At 33.1% G+C, this 22,653-nt stretch overlaps 1 protein-coding gene across 13 annotated transcripts in view; it reads right to left on the reverse strand.

Moving 5' to 3' along the window:
- Nucleotides 1–22,653, reverse strand: part of USP15 (ubiquitin specific peptidase 15) — a 118,936-nt gene that overhangs the window by 26,622 nt on the left and 69,661 nt on the right. For 8 of the 13 annotated variants that reach the window (XM_036251860.1, XM_036251851.1, XM_036251855.1 and 5 more), the window contains 3 exons: nt 4,365–4,538; nt 2,931–3,089; nt 2,627–2,851 (listed from right to left, as the gene is read on the reverse strand). In XM_036251860.1, coding sequence (XP_036107753.1) covers nt 2,627–2,851; nt 2,931–3,089; nt 4,365–4,538 — 558 coding nt within the window. Of the gene's footprint in view, nt 1–2,626; nt 2,852–2,930; nt 3,090–4,364; nt 4,539–4,808; nt 4,924–9,630; nt 9,777–22,653 lie in introns of those variants that run through there. The other 5 variants (XM_036251859.1, XM_036251858.1, XM_036251857.1 and 2 more) reach the window with 5 other exon arrangements.

Genomic DNA, 22,653 nt, shown 5'->3' on the forward strand with positions numbered 1-22,653 from the left:
GTATACCTTTCATATAGATTTCATGAATATTGCTATGGGCTGAATTGTATCTCCTAGAAATTCATATGTTGAAGACCTAACCAACGATGTGATGGTATCTAAACCTCTGGGTTTAGATTAGATCATAAAGGTGGGGTCCTCATGATGGGATCAGTGCCCTTAAAGGCAGACACACTATAGAGCTATGCATGTGCACTCTCTCTGCCATATGAGGACACAGTGAGGAGGACGCTGTCTATAGACCAGAAAGAGAGTCTGCAGTAAAAACCAACTCTGATGGCACTCCTATCTTAGTCTTCTAGTCTTCAAAATTGTGAGAAAATGAATTTCTGTTCTTTAAACCACTTTGTCTATGGCATTTTGTTATGGCGGCCTGAGGAGAGTAATACAACTATTGTGCTCTAACAAACAGTATTATCTGGCTGGAACCTTAAGCTAAATAACTTTAATAAACAATCTTCTACTCAAAAGCTTCTGCACAGCGAAAGATACAATCATCAAAACGAAAAGGCAACCCACTGTATGGGAGAGCATCATTGCCAATGATATATCAGATAAGGGGTTAATTTCCAATACATATAGAGTGCTCATACAACTCCACAAAAGGAAGACAAAGAATCCAATTAAAAAATGGGCAGAGGACCTAAATAGACACCTCTCCAAACAGGACATACAAATAGCTAAGAAACATATGAAGAGATGCTCATCATCACTAATCATCAGAGAGGTGCAAATTAAAACAACAATGAGGTATCACCTCACACCTGTCAGAATGGCCGCCATCAACAAATCATCAAACAACAAGTGTTGGCGAGGGTGTGGAGAAAAGGGGACTCTAGTGCACTGCTGGTGGGAATGCAGACTGGTGCAGCCACTATGGAAAACACTATGGTGTTACCTCAAAAAATTAAAAATTGAACTTCCATTTGACTTAAGTGATCCCACTTCTAGGAATATACCCTAAGAAGCCTGAAACACCAATCAGGAAGAATATATGTACCCCCATGTTCATAGCAGCACTATTTACAATAGCTAAGATCTGGAAACAGCCCAAGTGTCCATCAGTAGATGAATGGATAAAAAAGCTGTGGTACATATACACAATGGAGTACTACGCAGCTGTAAGAAAGAAAGATCTCTTATCCTTTGAGACGACATGGAGGGACCTGGAAAGTATCATCCTAAGTGAAACAAGCCAAAGAGAGAAAGACAAGTTTCATATGATCTCACTTATTTGTGGAATATAATGAACATAACAGTCTGAGGAATGGGGTAGTCCCAGAGACACGGAAGTGGGGTACAGACTGACAATCCCCTAAAGAGGGGTGTGGTGGGGGAGAGATAAATCACAGAACTTATATGCATGTATGCATGAACAGTGGACATGGACAACAAACTGGGGAAAGGGCAGGGGGGAGGGGGAAGGGGGAATCAGTGGAGGAAAAAGGAGAAACATCTGTAACAAAAATTAATTAAAAAAAAATCTTCTATATTAGGAGCCATGTCTGCTTTGTTTACCAAACAGAACGTTACACTCAGTAGGTGTCCAATACGCATGTGAACAAAGAAATTTTTTTAATGGCTACAAAGCAATAAAGTAACAGTTCAAAGAATTTTTTTTAAGATTTTTAAAAATTGAATTTTAGAGAGAGAGAGGAAGGGAGAGGGAGAGAGAGCAAAACACCCCCTACCCAGGCATGTGCCCTGACTGGGCATTAAACCAGCAACCTTTTGGTGCACCAGACAATGCTCAGCCAACTAAGCCTAGTAGCCAGGGCTAGACGAATAAAATTTTTATGAACACTACTGATGCAGTAGTACCAAAAATCATGAGAATTGGAAATACTAAGATTTATAAAATCCGTACAAAGATATTTATAATATCTTCAAAGAACTCATGGTCTAGAGGAGATAATATTAAAGTAAACCAAAGTCATAATGATATTTGATAAGTGCTAGAGGAAGAAATTACTTTTATTAGGGTGGGTCAAGTGTCAGAAATGAATTGATTACTAAAGAAAGAAAAAAAAGCACTCAGCTCCACAAAATGCAAAATAATCCAATTATAACATGGGATATGAAATTAGGCAGTCAATTGATATTAAGACCTAGCATAGAGCTCTTGAATAGAAAAGCAATATTTGATACTACAAACTATTAAAAGATTAGAAAATAATTGAAGCAAGTATTTTTAGTCTAATTGTATTTTCATTTCTCTCCCAAGTTCTTAAGATGTCTAAAAAGTACACATATTTAAATTTACCATTATCTTATAGCATATATCAAAATGTCTTGTAGGTATTAGTTTTGCTTCCAATAGCCACTAGGAAAAATTAAAATCAACATTAAAGAAAGTGAAAGTTGGAAAATAGGAAAACTAATGTTCACCTCAACATTGTAAAAGCAAGCAACCACTCATTTTTCTTTGATAAGAAAAAGTGTTCAAGAATTTTGTGTTTACATGACAAATATTGATATTTTGCATATCCCTCACCCTTTCAAGTTTCGAAAAAGCTGTATTAATTTCCAACTTATTGTTATTGGATTGTGCTAGAGGCATTAGGACTCAGTACTAATTTTTTATAAAAATAGTAAATGCAAAAAAAAAAAAGTTATCATTACTTACCTGCATAGGTTTGGTAAGTGGGTCCATTCTAACTAAATAAACTTCCAAGGTCCGTTCTTTTTTCATGGGCAATGGAAGTGTCAAGTAACAAAAAGGATCAAATGTTACTGAAATCTTAGCACATTCAGGACAAACTAGAGTTGATTTGAAAAGGCCATGAAATATATCTACTATGATAGAATCATTTCTTTTTAAATGGTTTTCCCAGGCTTCTTCAGCAACTACCTACAAGAAAAACAGACACATATTACACAGATATATTACATGATTAAATCAATAGTGACAATAACATCATTAAATTTACCTTATCTGGCCTTCCATCAGCATCTTTTAATTGTATATATGGTTTTTTCCTAATTCTATTCAAATCTTCATGTAGTCCATCTAATAGAAAAGCTAATAGTTCCTGACAGTCCTGCTGCTGGTATCCAGAGAACTGTGGCGCGAAACGTCCTACCTGTGTCTGTAAGAAAAGCAAAACTATAAAATCAGTTCTAGGGACAAGATTAATTAAAAAACAAACAAAACATAGTTAATTCTCAATATTCATAGATTCCTATTTGTGAATTCACCTCTTTGCTAAAATTTAGTTGAACCCCAAATCAACTTTTGACACTTTTATAGTCATTTGCATATATGATCGTTACATATATAAATACTTATAATTATGTATCTAAAAATATATTAAAATAACTACCTATGAAATAGAAATGTTGAACTGAGGAAAGAACAAGGAGCAAATATGGTAAAGTTTTGTTAAAAGGATTGGGAAACATTAAAGATTATTAAAATTCAATATTTCTGGGTCACTAAAAATAATTACAAAGCTCCCATTTAGTTTCTTTGTGTAAACATAGGATGAGTCTTGTAGCGGTAACAGAAATATTCATGTTCACATATAATGTTCCCAGTCTTTGTAGTACTAAGTATTTTTTTGATGAGACTATGAACACGTGAAAAAAAAGTCAGATATCAAAGGCCTATCTGCACCATTTTAAAAGACAGTATTTAACAAAATGAAACTCATGGAATAATCGTGGGTAAGGGTTGAAAAATGGTTTGTCTGAATTAGTTTGTCCAAAGTTTTGAAAGTTAAATGCCAGGGTTTTTTTATTATTTTTAAAAAATTTTTATTTTTAAAGGACTAGTATACAGTTAATAAAATGTTGCCTGGCTATTCTATATAAATGTCATTTAAGATGTTTGTATAAAAATTAGAATAAACTTGTCTGGCCAGTGTGGCTCAGTGGTTGAGCGTCAACTATGCACCAAAAGGTTGCCAGTTCGATTCCTGGTCAGGGCACATGACCAGGTTGTGGGCCCAATCCCCAGTGGGGGGCATGCAGGAGGTGGCCAATCAATATTCTCTCTCATTGATGTTTCTATCTCTCTCTCCTTCTCCCTTTCTCTCCCTCAAATCAAAGAGGGAAAGAAAAATTAGAGTAAACTTAAAAGTTTAAGAATTACCTATGAAATTTCATTATTTTTCATTACTTTCCTCCCTACCCCTCAGAGCCTTTTAAAGACATCTTTAAACTAATCATTTGTCCCATTGCCCAGATGGAAAATTTAATACCACAAATAATACTATTTATCTATTTATGTGCTGTGTCCTTTTGCAGGGCTGTATAAACCATTGTAATAGCTATGATATTTTATTCTTTTCCCAAAGAACCAATTTTTGTCCTCTTGGGGGTGGATATAACCCTTATTGAAAATGTATTTACTATATACTAACCTTAAAAGCTCTTGGTGTGACATAACTAAATTTTCCAGACCACATTTGCTTGATCAGTTCAGCATATGATTTAGCAATTTCACCTCTCATTCCTAAGGGATTGTCATAATTGAGTTCTTCTTGATATTTGTCATTAAGGAAATATTCAGTAAGTGGAGGTGTGTTGCTCAAACACTGCAAAAAATAAAATATATTTTCAAGTCAAAGTAACCACACATGTTAAACATGTTAAAAATGAAGAGAGAAACAAATTGATTTGCCATAACATATAGAGAAAAATTTAACTGATGGCCTCTTGCACTAATAAATAACTGGTCAAATAAACACTCAGTATATACACTCAACTATTCATTTCCCAAATTTCAAATCAATTAGTTATAATAAATGATAATGCTAATGTTTGTTGCTGTAAAATCTGCATTAATTTTAACCACAGCAAACTACCTTGTTAACTGGGAGGGTAGCTCAGAGTTTTCTTTCCTTCTTTTACTTGATTGGTAGAAATTATGGACTGTCTACTCATCCCAGGCACCTGCAAATTAGCCTGAGTAGGTAAAAACTGAGATAGAGTGCAAGCATGAAATTAACTTAAAAGAGTATTTACTGCTTTCATTGTTAATTCCTTATCATGAAAAAGCAGTCTTTAAATTTTGCATTTGGTCAACCATTTTTAGATGGAATAGTACAGATTAGATGAGCCTAAGAAAACAAACTTTTGTTATGTGAACTCTGGCTAAGTGTGTTCTTACTTCTTTAAGCTCTTCTTCAATATCATAACAGTAAAATTTTGCTTTATGGCAAGATTCAAACTATGAATAAGTTATTTCTCCAAGTCTTTTCCATTTTGAATTAAATAATCCAGGAATTAAAATAAAATAGCAGAAGTACAGTTTTCCATAATATTTTATCTCGATAAATAATTTGAAGTTGATAATACAATATAGTATGAACGCACTATTATTTTACCGACTGGAGGTCTACAGTCATTAAGTAAAATATATAACGAATGACACAGACATATAGTCATATAGGTAACTTTACTATATACCATGCACTGTTTGGCTAAAACTCCAAAATTAAGCATATTAAATTTAAAAAGTAAATTATGGTATTCTATTTTATGGTTTCAATTTTAAATCAATATATGTTTATTCAAGTAACCATAATATATATTTTAGAAAATTTTTAAATAATAAAAATAATACTGTCTAAATTGGTAGTCTAGCCCCATGTCAAGGCAAAAAGGAGGATTGTTTACAGTATCACAGAATTTGTTCTACATTTGGCAATTAAAACAATATAAACAGTTAAAAATATTTAAAGTTGGCTATATAAACTTTAGAATCATTAACATGCCATTTTCAGCAGAAAAAAATTTTATATGAGCAAGAAGATCAAGGTAGGTTACAATATAGGAGGCAATTAGGGAAGGGATACTTTTCTACCTTTCTTAACTCCTTTTAAATCTCAACCTTGCATACTGTTACTTGCCTTCTGAGTTTCATTTTCTCTTTTCCTTTTGATTGTCCTCTTAATTATAAAGCCAGCACTGGAGGTAGGGCCAGGCAACCAAGACTATACCGTGGCTACACAGGGCAATGCTATTACTTAGTAGTATCTGATTTAGTATAGAGGATCAACACTAAATAGTCAATAAGGCAAAGGGGAAGTCAGACAGCATTTCCAACAATTATCAAATAGTTTTCAAATCCTTATATATGATCACAGCTCGGGGTTATACTAAGAATAATCCACTAGTGTCTGTAACACAGTTATACAAAGAACCTAATTTATGGCTTTATGAAACACCTCAAAGAACCAAGTTGTGCAAACATAATTCTTAAACATTTTTATTTAATTATTCACATATGTCCTTATCTTGCAAAGATATTCATTAGTTTTCTAACAGCATCCAGAATTATCTTTCTAAAATTTACATCTAACCATATTCCTTGTTATAAATCTTTTAATAGCAATTTCAGATAAAAATCTCAGATCTTTAGAAGAGTCTACCTTCTGCCTACCTATGTAGCCTTATCCTTTGCCAATACCTTATTTTTTTTCAACTCCATCCCAGCCTTACTTGATCACTTGTCGTTTCTTGACCTCCATGCATTCTCTCTGTAAGTTTGCAACATTACCCCATCTACATAAAATGTACCTTCTTTGCCTTACTTCTACTAAACCATCAAGATTCAGGTATCCTGTTTGGGAAGCCTTCTTTGACTCATGTATATTTCCACATTGCTTAGTGATCATTTTTATTACATCACTTGTATTTTCTAACATACTATAACTTTAAATTTTAGTTTGCCTGTCTTGCCAAATGGACTGAGTGAGACCTCCAAGAGAGCAGGAATCACTATGTATTTTATATTTCTAGCTCTGAGCACCCATATTCATAACCAATATATTTTGAGATAAACCTTTATGTAAACCATTAAGTCCTAAATGGCCCCCAAAAAGATACTATTTGTTGAACATAATGTTTTAAGAAACTCACAAGCTACATTTTCTAAAAATTTGTTTAAACACATATATAAACACAGAAATTCAATAGCCAGTTTAATTATTCTACTAAAGCAGAGATTATAATAGTTTAAAAACTAAACTGATATCCAACTGGAATAGAAGTAAAATAAGTAAAATATGTCCATGCCCCAGGTGATAACAGTATTAAATGCCATCATTCTGGTAGAAGAAAGAAGACAGTTTTTTAAAGTTGGTTAGGCAGCTTGATTTGTAATTTATGCAACTCATTATTCAGTATTTTAACATAAGGCTTTCTTAGAAACATAAACATCTCTGACAATTACAAAAAAACTGGATACGTGGACAGGCACCATTAAATATATTTTAAAATAATTTTCATTAGTTCAGTAATAAAAATCATAACCAGAGTTCTGAAGCATCTCTCTCACAGATTCTTCCACTATAAAAAATACCACTTTCCTATCTGGTTGGGACTGATCACAAAGCAATTCCTTTCTTAAGATACACATGTATTAAAATTCATGCATGTGTTGACATAGAAAATTTCCTTTTAACTTGTAAGATACTTCACTGAGTAATGTAATATGGACTAGAATCACACACAACATGTGTTGTGCCTATGTAGATAGATCTCTTACTCTCAGTGCTTCTTAAACTCTAACATAGAACAAAACTCATTCTTCCTTAATATTCATGGCTTTTCTTAGCAACAACTGAGAATATATATGAATGTATCATAAAAACAAATTATATACACAATATTAGTATTTTTTTTTTGGTTACTTACAAGTTTTGTGACACTCTACTGGTCACTTGCCATTTCAAACATCACCTTTTTTAATTCATTTGATTTCAACTGTTTGGCATTGAGAAATGCTAACTAACATTTCAGTATTTCAGGAAGAACTAGCTCTTACAATTAATTGACCACCAAAAAAATGAGGTCCATATGTGAAGTAATGTGCCTAATCATTCAACACATTATATTAAGTCACATTTTGTTTACATCATAATTGTGCCGATAGTTGGTTCTGAGTACAATTTTATCAAGTATCATGTTAAAAATAAAGCAATAATCAGACTAAAGAAAAATATTCTGTACCAGTGGTTACAATTCTTAATGCAAAAGAGAAAAAGTAAAACATTTACATTAATGAAGAGTAAAATACACTCATTAACTAGGCTAAATATTTAAATATTTTTTATGATCCTTAGGCAATTTAATAGTGTGAGAAACTGACAAGAGCATTTGAAGATCTAAGTATTAAAAAATTAAATTTCATAGTTATATGGTAGGCTTTGGGCATTCATTAATTAAGCCTTCGTGATATAATGACTAGTTGTCTAACTGAAAGGTTCAGGACACACGCTGTTATGAAAAGTTGTTGATTCATAAGGAATGATGAAAACGGCAGGTGCATGTGCAAGCCAATCATTTCGTGAGCAGACACGATGGCTAAATATTTTTCCCTCAAAGTGGCTTTGTGGTCCTCTACTTGTGTTTACATATGCATGTGAAATGGAAACTAAGTAATAAGAGTATTCTTGAATATAAATCTGAATTAGCATCTTAAGACATATTCTTTGGTTTAATGTATTAAATTGAGCCTTAGCATGTACTCCTACCCTCCTTCGAATATTCTTGCCCTGTAAGATTACTACTTATTCTTTAACACTCATCTCAGTGACTATTAGAAATATTACATATTCCTTAGCACCTCAAGAAAGAACTAATAATATTCTTTCCTCTGGGCTAACTCTATATCTTGAACTCACTTACAATGAACTTATGTTGACAGCAGAGTCTATGTCTTATTCTCCTCTGTACCTTAGGATCTAGCACAATGCCTAGCATGTACCTGAATAAAGTGTGTTGAATGAATAAAAATTTGTATGGTAGTAAGATTAGAAGCAGTCCTTACAGAGACTGAGAACAGAAGAAAACACTTGATTAAAGAAATCTGAATTGCACCGTTATAAAACTATAACCCATCTAAAAGGTTTGCAAGTCAAAAATAGAAGTCCAAATAATGCCTAAAGAGACTTTTTAGTAAGAAAAATAACTATCGTGAATGTCCAACAACTATCAAGATAAATCCCTATAAGTAAAAGATGTATGAAGGCAAAAGTAGTTAGAAATATATTTTTATGAAGACTCTTTCCCCCCAATCTTCAACATGGAACAAGATATAAACATTCTAAATAGAATTCTTCTAAATAACCAAATTTCTCAAGTACACATTCTGCTATATGGTTCAATGTATATAAACCTTTAACCACTGCCACAATGAAGAACAATTTTTAAGAATGTGTATACCATTCCACTATTTTATAAAGTTTTAATTCTCAATGAGAAACTCTCTAGTTATAAATTTTCATCCTTAACCTGACTCCTTAAAATTAGAATATTATATAAAATACAACTGTATTTTTTAATTATTTGGAAAGACTATAATGCTTTGCACATAACTTTTCCTTATACATGCATGCACAAATCCTGTTGCTTTTCCATTATTTTCAAAAAGTTCTCCTATTAAATATGCTCTCATCAATAAGACTGATGTTTCTAGAGCTCTCTGAAAAAATATGTGACTCATAAGAGTCTTAATTTTGTATTTCACTATAAAGTTCTATATAGTTTTAAAAAACTGATGCCGTGAAATAAAGTTCTACTATATTATTAAATTTCAGATTGGTAATCAACATGTTTTAGGAAATGAATAATTAGTAGCCATCCCAATAATTTGCAATGAATCTGGAATTTCCCCAGTACCTGGAAAATAGCCAAAGTAATCCCCTTCAAAAAGAGAAAGTTGTCTTTTGTAATGCTGAATATGAACCACTCCCTTTCTGTTCAGGTGCTCCAGAAGCCCAATTTTCAAGTGATCATGTATGCTCACTATTTTAGTAAACCGGTAACTAGAACAGGAAAGAAAACAAACTTAATTTTTGATTACCTAAAGCCTTTGAGTTGCAGAACTCATTCTGTAACTGATCAAAATGTAACGCCCCTCATAACCCTTCAAATATGAAGTAATCCATGGTTAAAGTAACCTTAGAATATCCCCCAATTTTTTTATCTGGATTTTAAGATTAGAGAAATAAAGAATTTTCATATTTGCCATGTTACTGTTTTTCAATTTGTCATGACAATAGTAAAAACATTCTAAAAAGGTACTGTATAATTCTGAAGCCTTCTGTTAATATTGGGATACTGACTATAGTGTGGTAATTAAATAGATGGATAGGAAACTGTGATAAACACCTTTACAATAAAGTACTACAAATATAAGCCTGCCCCTTCGTCAAGTAGATTTAAAAAATGAGATATTTTAAAACACCTGAGGTTTTATCTTTTGTGACTTTTTCCCCCAGGACAGGCAAATCTCATTACATTTGAGAAATCAATTCTGAAGCTTTGCCACCTATTTTGGGAAAGCAAATACAACCCTAGCTCTATTTGTCCATTTTGCATTGCTATTCTCTCTTCAAGCTTTCTTTAAAGAATATATTTAGGTAAATAAAATATAAGTGCATATAACTTTCCTTTTATTTATTTAGTTAAAAAAAACCTAATTTTATCTGTGGGCACCCCACCCGCCAACTACTCAGTGAAGAGAGAACTGGCATACACTCTACTTAAAATATCAAAATTTTATATAAAGTAGTTTTAAAGGAAACATTTTTGAACAAGACAGGAATGTTCTAACATTTTAACGTATGTCATTAATCTGGTCAATATGTTTAATGCATGGATAAAATTAAACTTCATTTAAAGTCCCTGCTGTCACTCTTTCCTACAAAGTCTATGGGATTTCTTCTTTAGACATAACTTGAATTCAATAAAGAATATTATATGAAAGCTCTGGGAGGTAAAGAACTATGGGAAACATTTTGTTTGCTAGCAAAGAAATGTCAGAGATATCCCCCCTCCTCATCTTCAGAATTGAGAAAGGAGAATTCTAAGTTTGTCAAAAAGACTACCCTGTTACTTGCCACGAGTAAATCCTATAACTAAAGATATCAGTGTTAAAAAAGCCATAATTATATAAATACCACGGATTTTTCACCCCCCGCCCCCCTTTTTTGATACGTGTCCCTAGCGGAAACCGAACCCGGGACTCTCTGATCCGCAGGCCAACGCCCCAACCCCTGAGCCAAACTGGCCAGGGCTGATTTTCATCTTAAAAGCTAAATGCAGAAATTGGATAGAAGAACCTCTTGCAATATAGATAAATTTGAAAGCTTCTATGATAATGATAATAATCACCCCCAAAAATATGCTATAAAGTTTTTGGTACATGTATTTAAATGAGGTTTTAAAACTACTAGATTATAACAGCAATTGCCTAAATTTTTTTTTTTTTTTTTTGTAACAGGGTATTTAATGAGGAATTTTATGTTTAGATATTCACTTTATGGGAAGCATTCTAAAACTAAATGATTCCAATAACATTAATAAATATTACTGTAAGTTATATTTATTTTAAAAAACTAAAGCTTATGAATTCAATTTTAATGTCTAGCATCTTATCTATTACCCCATTATTAACTCAAAACTGGCTCATAATGAAATGAATGCCAATATTTTAGGCAAGCAAGATAGTCAAAGGGTTTAAGAAAAAAAACAATAATTCTTTATAATTTTGTGTATTCAGTCCCTTGCACTTAATATTCAGTAAAGAGACATTTTTTTAATAAATGGGTGTTAAGAACTGTGTTATTTGTTGATCTTTTAGTTCTCTTGCAAAGACATACAGCAGAAAAATTTTTTTTTTAGGTTTAAATGATTTATTACATTTTTTAAGAGAAACCACCAAGTTACATAATTCTCTGTAACATTTCATTACCCTAGGCCCATATCCAATAACTACTTAAGGTGAGATGAAACAGAAATTTAAAGACCATCTATGTGATAGCATGAACCATGAAGGCTTCTGATTATTTTCATAATAAAAACAACTTTAAATTTATCTAAATAATCACTCAACAAATATTTATTATGAACAGAAGATTATCTCGAGTCTCTAGAAGTATAGAAATAATGTTCTACAGAAATAATGTTCTTAAATATGTTTTTTTCATATCAGTCACTGAAATCATTCAAGAAACTATTTGCACAGTTGTGGGGGTGTGCTTTGCCATGAGCTACATCAGTGGAACATAAATTGTAGTATTTCTTGGGACTTTACATATATTGGTAGGTCTCTGACCCTCCAATTGCAAGAAGTAAAAAAAAAAAAAAAAAATATATATATATATACACACACACACATATATATATATATATATATATATTTACTGTGCTATAATTCTTTTTAAAACTATTTATTTGGTACAGGTCAAATTCTAAACATTTCTGGTAAGTTTTTTTTTTGTAAATTGAATGTATTGGGTTTACATTGGTTAATAAAATTATACAGGTTTCAGGTGTACAATTCTATAATACATAATATGTATACTGTGTTGTGTGTTCACCACCCCAATTCAAGTCTCCTTCCATGGTTAAGTTTTCTAATGCAGTGTTTTCTCAAACCACCTATGTGGAAGAAGTACTTTTTAATAAAAATTTATAGATTGTCACAGACTGTGATGAAACACTAGGAAAATGAAATAAAAAACAACACACAAGCCCGGCCGATGTGGTTCAGTGGATTGATTGTTGTCCCATGAATTGAGAGGTCCCGGTATGATTCCCAGTCCGGGCACATGCCCGGGTTGTGGGCGCGATCCCCAGTAGGGGGCATGTAGGAGGTAGCTGATCAATGTTTCTCTCTCACATTGATGTTTCTATATCTCTCTCCCTTCCTCTCTCTAAAAAAAAAAAAAAAATCAATAAAAACATATTTTAAAAAAACAACAAATGAAAACCAAAGCCCCATTTTCATTAGATTTAATAAATATAAACTTAACCTGTCAAATGGCTATAAAAGCTCTGCATCACTTACTCTTAATTTCTATACTTATTTTACTGCCGACCAGCCCTGTCGCCTTCATAGACACATTGTGAGAAACACTGTTATAGTGTACTTACTATTATCTGACAGTATACCAAATATTGGGGATATAAAAGAAAACCAAAGGCAGTCTCTACTTTCATGATTCTCACTATGTAATAGGTATTTGCCATAATAAAGCGAGAGAGAAAAGAAGGTGTAAGAAAGGCAACTAGTGAAAAGGTGACAGTATATACAAAGAGGCTTGAAACTTATGGAATTCCAAGAACCTTCAGTGTTGGCTAAAGAGGTAGGCAGGGTTGAGTTTGGATTTTATCCTTTAGGTGATGGGAAATGAGTTTTAAGCAAGAAGGTAACATAATCATATTTGCATTTTAAAACAATGACTCAAAGAAATCTACTAAATGGACTAGAAGAGGATAAATGATGGAACAAAGAGGTGAATTCTAGATATATTTTAATAGTTCACATAAAAGATGCTCAAGTATTGAGACAGTGTACTGACAAGAGAGGAAAAAAATAAATAGAAGTGATATTTAAGAGGCAGTAAAACGATCAGGTTTTTAACTTGAGTTTACTGGGTGGATGGATGTACTTATAAGGGAATATAAGGATGAGATCTCTGGGGGAAATATGTTTAGTCTTGTTGAATTTGAGTTATCTGTAATATTAGCTAGGCAGGACGTCTATGTAATAGTTATATATTGGCGGTAAACTCAGGAGAGAGAATTATGGTTGAGAGAGATTTGTGACTTGTTATAAGGAAATGGCAACTTCTCAAAGGTAAAGAATGCAGCAAACAGAAGATCAAGAGTAACCTTATAAAAAGCAATTTCTATGGGATGGTATGACAGTCACAGTGGTAATATAACAACAGTTGATACTTAAATGATCGTTACTATGTGCCAAGCACTTCTATCTTCATTTAACAGATGAAGAATTAAGAAGCTTCTTATCCAAGGTGTTGTAAGTGGCAAAACTAGGATTTGAATTCAAGCTGTCAGTTTCCAAAATCCATACTTTTAACTTCTATACTATGCTGCAGAGATGAGAACTATTGAATGAGTGATGAGAAAGTTAAGGAGAAAGCAGACCACCCTTTTCAAGGTCAAGGCTCCTCTTCACTCCACCCCTGTACCTAGTTTTAAAAAAAGACTTAACCATGTATGTATGCAGAAAGAAAGACTGTGATCAGGTGAGGTTAAAGATATAGAACAAAGAAGAGACCATTAATGGCACAAGTCTCAGGGAAGGTAACAGATGTCCCAGGAAGATGAAAGAGACACTTTTGGTATGGTATTCAACAAGTGAACGTGGAATTTTAAAGTATATGTATCTTACTATCAAAAATTTCCTTATAAAAAATTAGTTGACATTTTTGTTAAAAAATTGTTTTTAATTTCCTTTAAAAACAGTTACTGAAAGCCTTCTATTGGCAAAGTATATAATGTTCAGAAAAGCCCCAGGCAATTACTGAAGAATTACTTATAATACCTCAATTATATTCCAAAGCTGTAGAATATATATCATACACACATATATATTTGTGCATATATACATAATGAATATACATATATATATATTAGTGTGTATGTGTTAATGATTCAGTTTATATTCAAAGCAAAATCTCTCTAAATGAAGGCTAGAGACATATTTTTAATTATATATGAGATGATTATAAAAGTGATTTTCCTGTAAACCCTTAAAATTCAAATTAACATCATCTTTGATGTAATTACTTTAGGAGGCTATGTATTTGTTCCATTGATATTGTCATGGCTTAAAATATTTTAGGTACTTCTCCTTTTTAGAGCTGGCATGCATATGAAAAAGCATCAATATGTAGGACACAGAAGGTGCCAATATGTGTTTACTGAGTGTATGAACACTGTTTTTTTGCTAAGGTAACATAGATTTCTGAGGTAGGGATTTCTGTGGTGGAAAAAGCATAAGTTATGTTATAGTTGTACCTCTGGTAATTCATGAGTACATGAACAAAAACAAAAGTCATAATGAATAATGTCCTCTACCAGATGAAATCAAGACCCAACTCAAATGTCACCTTCTTGGTGAAACCCTACTTACTTCCCTACAAATGGCTCTTCCCTGTTTGGTTCCACATTTGGCTGATCATGTGTTCTACCGTATCTTGTTTACTTATATGTCTACCTCATTTACTACACTTCTAGAGAACAGGCACTGTCTTTTTCAACTCTGTACCAACAATGTCTAGAATAATACTTGACACATAATAGAGATTCAATGAGTGTTTGTTGGATTAGCTAAATGAATTAGCCTAATAAAATCAAGAAAACTAGTTTAGTTGCTCTTTATTGCTTTGCTCCTTTGTCCAATCCCAGATAAATCCAATTATTTATTATATGAACTTAGTCATCTATTTTATGCACCATGTAGCTGAACACTGCTAAAGAAATCTCAGGTGAACAAATTAATACCATTTTAAATTGATCTCCAATTTCAGATGAGATTACAATATTGTCAAAAAGTTTACTCTTTCATTCTTAAGTAATGATGTGGTCTCATATTTTTAGGATAATGGAAGTCATCACAAAATCTAGAAACTACTTGCATCCATAATATCTTTTTTCCTGTTGCCACAATATCTTGCCTCCATTCAAATGTTTGTAAGGCTTAGTCCTGGGACCTCTTTTTTATAGATGTCCTCTTTTAGATGCAATCATTTCACTGATTTTAAATATGATCTACAATAGCCATATTTTTATTTCAAACCTAGGACCTGGTCTATATTTTATAACAGAATATACATCTGCCTATGATATATCTATGTGGATGTTTCATGAGTGTCACAAACTACGTAGTCCTAAAATTAACTCATAATTTTCTCCCCACCACAAATTTACTCCTCCAATTGTGTCCCTCCTCCTACCACTCCAATTTCATTAAATGTTTATCATTATGATGTACAAGTCAGAAACTGGGGGTACACTTGTGATTTCCTTCACTTTCCATTAGTTTGAGTGCCTTCTACATGCCAAACACTGTTCTAGGTAATGGGGCTATAGCAATGAATAAAACAAAGACCCTGAGCTCATGGAGTGTGTGTGTGTGCAGTGGAAGTGGGGGGGGGGGGAGGCAGAGAGACAAAAACCCAAATACATACAGGTCATGATTGCTGTATGTAATGTAGGGAGGGCAATCAATGTTGTATAAAAAGTAAGTGGGGAAGAATCTGACTGATAACAGAAATATAAAGGAAATGAGAGAGCTGAAATACAAATATTTGGAGGAAAAACATTCCAGGTATAGGAAATTTAAAGCTGAGAGATGCTGAGTCTGGAACATTCTTGGCAATAGGGCCAGTGAGGATGGAAGAAAGTGGTAGAAAAGAATATAGCAGGGGGCTGGATCATAGAAAGCTTTATAGTCTCTTTTAAGGACTTTAGCTTCTGCTGAGTGAAATGAAAAAGGATTTAGTGTTACAGACAAAGAGTAACAGAAAATGCCTTTGGTTTGAAAAGAATCACGCCCTGGGCAGTTTTTCTCAGTGGTTAGAACATAGGCCTGCGGACCAAAGAGTTGTGGGTGTGATTCTGGTCAAGGGCACGTGCTTTGGTTGTGGTTCAGTCCCTGGCTCTGGTCAGGGTCGTGTAGGAGGCAACCAGTCGATGTGTCTCTCCTGTTCTATCAGATGATAAATGGAAAAAAAAATTCTCGAGGGAGGATTAAAACAAACAAAACAAAAAAAGGATCACTCTGGCTACTTTTTTTGAAGACATAGGGGTTACAGGTATATACAGAGAAATCAGCTAGGAGATCACTGCAATAAACAAGATGTAACGACAACAGCCTGGAACTTTCAATGCTTTTGTAATACATTGAAATCCAAATTCCCCCTACATGATCTGGCTTTTGCCTACTTCAAACTTATTTTATACCACTCCCTTTCAAGTATTATTCCATGGGTTACTCACCTTTTGGTTTCTTGAACTTGCCCATGTTATTGCCCTGTCTCTCCACTGCCTAACTCAAACCTATTCTTTGGTCACAGCTTAGGATAAAAACAATTCCAAAAGGAGTTGAATTGTTTTGAAAATTCTTACCATCAAATGAATAAGTGTATATATAACCTAGGAAAATTGTTTTGAACTATACAACACTAATACTACTTTATGAAAGCATCTTGTATTATGGGGGGGGGGGGCATGTATTTGGCATGAACTTAAAAATACTTTTAATGTTTGTATAACAATGTTACTACATTTAATCCTTCTAAATTGTACACTTAAAAATGGTTAAAATGGCCCTGGCCAGTTTGGCTCAGCTGTTGAGCATTGGCCTGCGGACCAGAGAGTCCCGTGTTTGGTTCCCACTAGGGGCACGTACCACAACAAAACAAACAGACAAACAAAAAAGGTTAAAATAGTAAATTTTGCTATGTATATTTGACCAAAATATAACATTTATTAAGGGTTTCTTATAAGTTGATTAGTCTAATTTTAAAGATATCTCAGAATGCTCTGAATAACAACCCGGCTTTAATTTATTTATTAACTTGTCTTAGTGGGTAACAAGTCACTTAAACTTCTCGCCTCAATTCATCATCAGTGAAATAAGGATATCTTAAGTCCTTATTCAAACACCTCTGTGAAGAGAATTAAGAAAGAGTCAATGAGCCCTGGCTGGTTTGGCTCAGCAGTTAGAGCATTGGACCACAGACCAATGAGTCGCAGGCTCCATTCTGGTCAAGGGCATGTACCTCGGTTGCGATTGGTCCCCAGCCCTGGTTGGGGTTGTGCAGGAGGCAGCCACTCGATGTGTCCCTCTCACATGGATGTTTCTCTCTCTCTTCCCCTCCCTCCCTCCCACTCTATCTTAACAAAAATGGAAAAATGTCCTCGAGTGAGGATAAAAAAAAAAAAGAGAGACAATGATATGAAACACAGCCTGCACTATGCAAAGAAGGGTACTATTATTATCAGAGGCTGCAGGTTTGTTACTGGGCTGTTAATATTTTAATGAGTTTATGAGAATAGTAATTTATTTAAGTATTATTAATTAAAGCAATGGTTTACAGTAACCAACTCAACTGACTCCTTCTTCTCCGCTCAGTGTAGTTCACAAATCATTGTCAAGAGATGATTGATAACAATGAGCAATTGATTTTCATATGTACTGTACTGAAATAATATTGAACTAAGTATCCCTTACTGGCAAAGTAACAACACTAATAAAGTTAGTCATGGGCAATGAGCACTACCACAAATATTTCTACTGACAAATGAAAATAGATAACCTGAAGATAAGTAACATTTAAAAAAATCCAATAGATGAAGGCCATTTAGTAATAAATACAGCATAGCTTCAGGCGACTAGAATTTAAATGTATAGATTAAAAAAGTAGGTAAGCCCTGGCCGGTTTAGCTCAGCAGTAAGAGCGTTGGCCTGCAGACCAGAGTCGCATGTTCTATTCTGGTCAAGGGCACATACCTTGGTTGCGGTTCCACCCCGGCCCTAGTGGGGGTCGTGTGGGAGGCAACCAGTGGATGTGTCCTCTCCTGTTGCTGTTTCTCTCTTCCTCTCCCTCCTTTCCATTCTATCTGAAGATAAATAGAAAAATATCCTCAGGTGAGGATTACAAAAAAAATAAAAGCAAAAAAAAACCCCAAATAGGTAAAAGACAATAAGACAAGCCCATAATAGGGATTTAGGGTAGCTTTCTTATTTTAAGGACTCTATTAATCCAATATCCTATATTTCTAGTGACACTATTCAATAATACCAATTTATAATTTAGAATATAAGCCTGACACACTTTAGAAACGTTCAACCATATAGTGTTAATGATGTTAGTATACATTTTAATAAAAAAGGAAATTACATCTTAGAAAAGATTTCCACATCAAGAAAACAAATTATTTAATTTTTAGGTAATAGAAGTAATCCAGAACCACTTTTTCTTTCCCTTTGGTTTTCTGGAGGGGAGCAAATTTGCAGTTACCATGATAAATTACAGATAGACATTTCTCATATTTTCCTTTCCATTACAAATAAAAATTCTTAAAATAGTTATTAATATTAACTCAAGATACTTCTGATCATATTAATAACTACTGTTATGTGATCACTGTAAGTAATCCTAACTAATGAATATATTTATATTAAATTGATATTGCTCTTTTATAGCCAGAGTAATGTAAAACAATTCTGTATTAGAACCAAAGGTACTTATTTACAACTCCTTGGAAATAACTCCTCCCTTTCCCTGTATTCTATACTCATGTCATTTCCTATTATAGAACTAGGGAGAGACAAAATATTTGTCATTATCAGAAATAGAAGCATCAATCCTAGAAAAACTTTTATATTAATTTGGAAGAATGGGAAGAGCAGGAAAATAAGATTGATCCCCACTGTGTCTGAGGTTAAGAAAGGCATGTTTTCTTGACAAAAAAATCATTATTAACCAAGTTACACAGGTGCAAGGCATTCTTTTAGAAATACCATTTCTCCCCCAGTTATAAAAATTAAATTCTTACAGAACTATGCTATATATATTCTTTCCCAAAATAATCTTCCTGGGAATTCAGGGTCTCTTTTCCTACTCCTCTTTCTCTTTTAAAAGGGATACTTCTCCCTTACCCAAGGTTAAACAATGGGAAAAGTAAAAACAATGGTATTTGTGTTGAGAAAGTGAATGGATCTAATAAAAGTAAGGTAGTTTCTATTTCTTTACTTTTATCAAAATGGAAAGAAGACCTGATCAAGTTGTCATTTCATAGATGATTTAACATATTTTTGATGCTAGTATGCCATGTAATTTTTTGGCACATAATAAGGAAGGAACTCAAATAACTGAATTAAATTTCCTGAATCAGATAAAAATATGCCCTAAGAAGAACTATGTGAATTTTAGTCAACGACATTCTCAGTGCATCACAAGAGGGAATTTTCTACAAGATCCTAAGTATTTTTTAAAAGTCCTGTGTCTCAGGGTTTAAGTGTTTGTTTTTATTAATGGAAACTATACTCATTTAACTATTAAGTTTGGTTAATTTGAATAAAATTAGAAAGCTTCATGTTACACTGGGCTTCTAAGAATCTGTGTTCCAATAAATGCAAAAAGAATGTTTTAAGGTGAGAGTAGAATAGCATTATATTTAATCATATTCAAAGCCATGAAGTACTGGAACATAGAAAAAATAGCTTTGGTAATGATTACGTTATGTTTTAACAACTTAATGAGAATCTCATCTCTTAAAAGAATTTTATTTCTGTGTAGTATTACTCATTCTCTTTAAATTTTTTTTTAAAACTAAACTTTCTATTTTACATTCTTTTGAATTTACTGAATACATTTTTTTCCCAACCAAAGAGATCACAGAAAAGAGGTGATCTTAAAAATGCTGGAATTCACAATTGATTTTACATTGTATGATAGGAATAATGGGCAGGTCCTTGATTATTATTTTTTTTCAATGACTTCTCAGAGTCTATTTAAAGAGCCCTATTACTTCCAAGTAAAAAGTCTGAAACAACCATCTTATGCCATGCTGCTTTCCAGTGGAAAAGACCATATCACTCCCCTGCTTCAAATCCGCCTCTTCCAGGAAGCCAATCATGAGCCTCCTAGGCCTTGACAATGAAAAAGACAAGGTTGGAGTGCTCCTGAATCTACTCAACTAATGCTAATTAAAATAACCTCCAATAAAAAAAAAAAAGAACAAAAACAAAATTAGACATTCTCTCAAGGGAGTAATATATTTAGGGCACAAGAAAACTATTTTGTTAACTTATTTGTACCACTGGGACATAGTTGTATATGCCTGAATCATAACTACTCAGGAAGCTGAGGGCAGGGATAATCTGAACAAGAATTTTGAGTTCCCTATAGATTGAATATTCACACACAGTTTCATGTTATATACCTTGCTTATCAGTTCGCCTAGGGAAAACTAAACTAACACAGTTCAGAAAATAGAGCAGATGATAAATGCCATTGTTGAGTAATAAAAAGTGAAAAAGAATTAAAAGTATATTCCATTCTTTCTTAATTCACTAAGTCCAGCCAAAGTGCAATAAGACTTGTAGAAAAGAACAAACACAGAGGTTATAGAATTTAGAATTTTTCCAGTCAATCTACTTAATACCTTGAATTTAAAAACAGGTAAAATCTAATAAGTATCTAATTCTTTTATGATGTACCAGTCACTGTCCTACAACCTTTATATTCATCAACTCACTTAATCCCCACAAAACTCCTAAGGTATAGGATAACACACTAATAAGTGGCAGAGATGTATTTAGGCAGTATAACTTCACAATCTGTGCTCCTAACCTATATTATTAATGTTTGATGTGTTCGTTTCTTTTTTTCTAGGCAGAATGTGGTTTTCAAACTATTTTTAGAGTCTTGAGATCCCATGAGAATGTTTCTGGGGCCATTAAGTAAAGTAAAAGAGAGCACATGGGACTCTGGGCACTTTACCCAACCAAAGCAATTTCACTACATCTTTTGAATACTGACAATACAATTTAACTTTTCACTGTAATAACTTAAAATGTTTCATGCTATAAAGCAAAATGTTTGAAAATCATACAATCTAGAATATAATATTCATAAGGTCAGGATCCATTTCTAAAAGTACCTCACATTTTTTACATTAAATAAGTGTTGACTTAATAAACTGAAACTATATGATAGTACTATACGTATCAGAAAATTTTAATACTCACAAAATCTTAAACACCAATATAATTAAAATGAATAGTAACAATAACATTAAATCACACAGATTGGTGTTGTTTAGTCTTCAATCATGAGCAAGCAAAAGATTTCATTATTTCAAGGCTACTGATGGATTAAACAACCCATTGTCATAAACAAAAAATAGCTTTGCTTTTCACAATCATATATTTTTCGATATAACAATATTGTCTCTTGTACTAAAATACCCACTCATATTTTTAGGATTACTGAATTAATATAAGAAATTACATTAAAATTTAAATTATCAGTATGTTATTTTATAATATTCTGAGCTCATGAATCGTCTTCTATTTCATAGAAGTTATAAGAAAACTTGAAAAAAAACCCTACTCTATTAGTTATCTTTTATCATTTTCATCTGTGGACCTAAGAACTTAATGTGTGTTTACAAAACAGAGAAAAAAGACTACGGCTACCATGTTGTATTCCCTCTTATTGCAACCTTTCCAATTGAGAGCTTACATCTAAATCAATTTAAAAAAATCACAGAAGATCTAAGAAAATAAAATACTAGTTTTTCTAATTCTGGATTTGAATTACAAATCAAAAGTGCCAAAAATATTGCCCTGGGTGTTGCTCAGTGGTTACAACATTGGCCCACACACTGAAGGGTTGTCGGTTCGAGTCCCAGTCAAGGGCATGTACCTGGGTTGCAGGCTTAATCCCTGGACCCTGAAGGGGCATATGAGTGAGGCAACAGATCGATGTGTGTCTCTCACATCAATTTTTTTCTCTCTCTCTCTCCTTGCCTTACTCTGTCTCAAAAAACCAATGGAAAAAATGTCCTCAGGTGACGATTAATAACAACAAAAATGTAGCAAAAATATAAACCCATATTTTCTCTTCTACAGTTTTCTAGCAGAGTTTTACTTTGGAGAAAATACAGTTCCCAACCAAGATAGAGACACAAAATATATTCACTGCTTAAAATATTTTATTGAAATGTTCACAAAAAATTTTTTCTTACTTTATGATCATTACCAGAAAATAACAATCACCCTAACAAACCTCACCCTCGTGGCTGTATTTCAGTTGAAACACACATGTGACCGTGAAATAAATTAAGAAAGAGGGTCAACATTACATCTAC

This window comes from Molossus molossus, unplaced genomic scaffold (genome assembly GCF_014108415.1).
Source record: "Molossus molossus isolate mMolMol1 unplaced genomic scaffold, mMolMol1.p scaffold_m16_p_10, whole genome shotgun sequence".
Taxonomy (NCBI): Eukaryota; Metazoa; Chordata; class Mammalia; order Chiroptera; family Molossidae; genus Molossus; species Molossus molossus.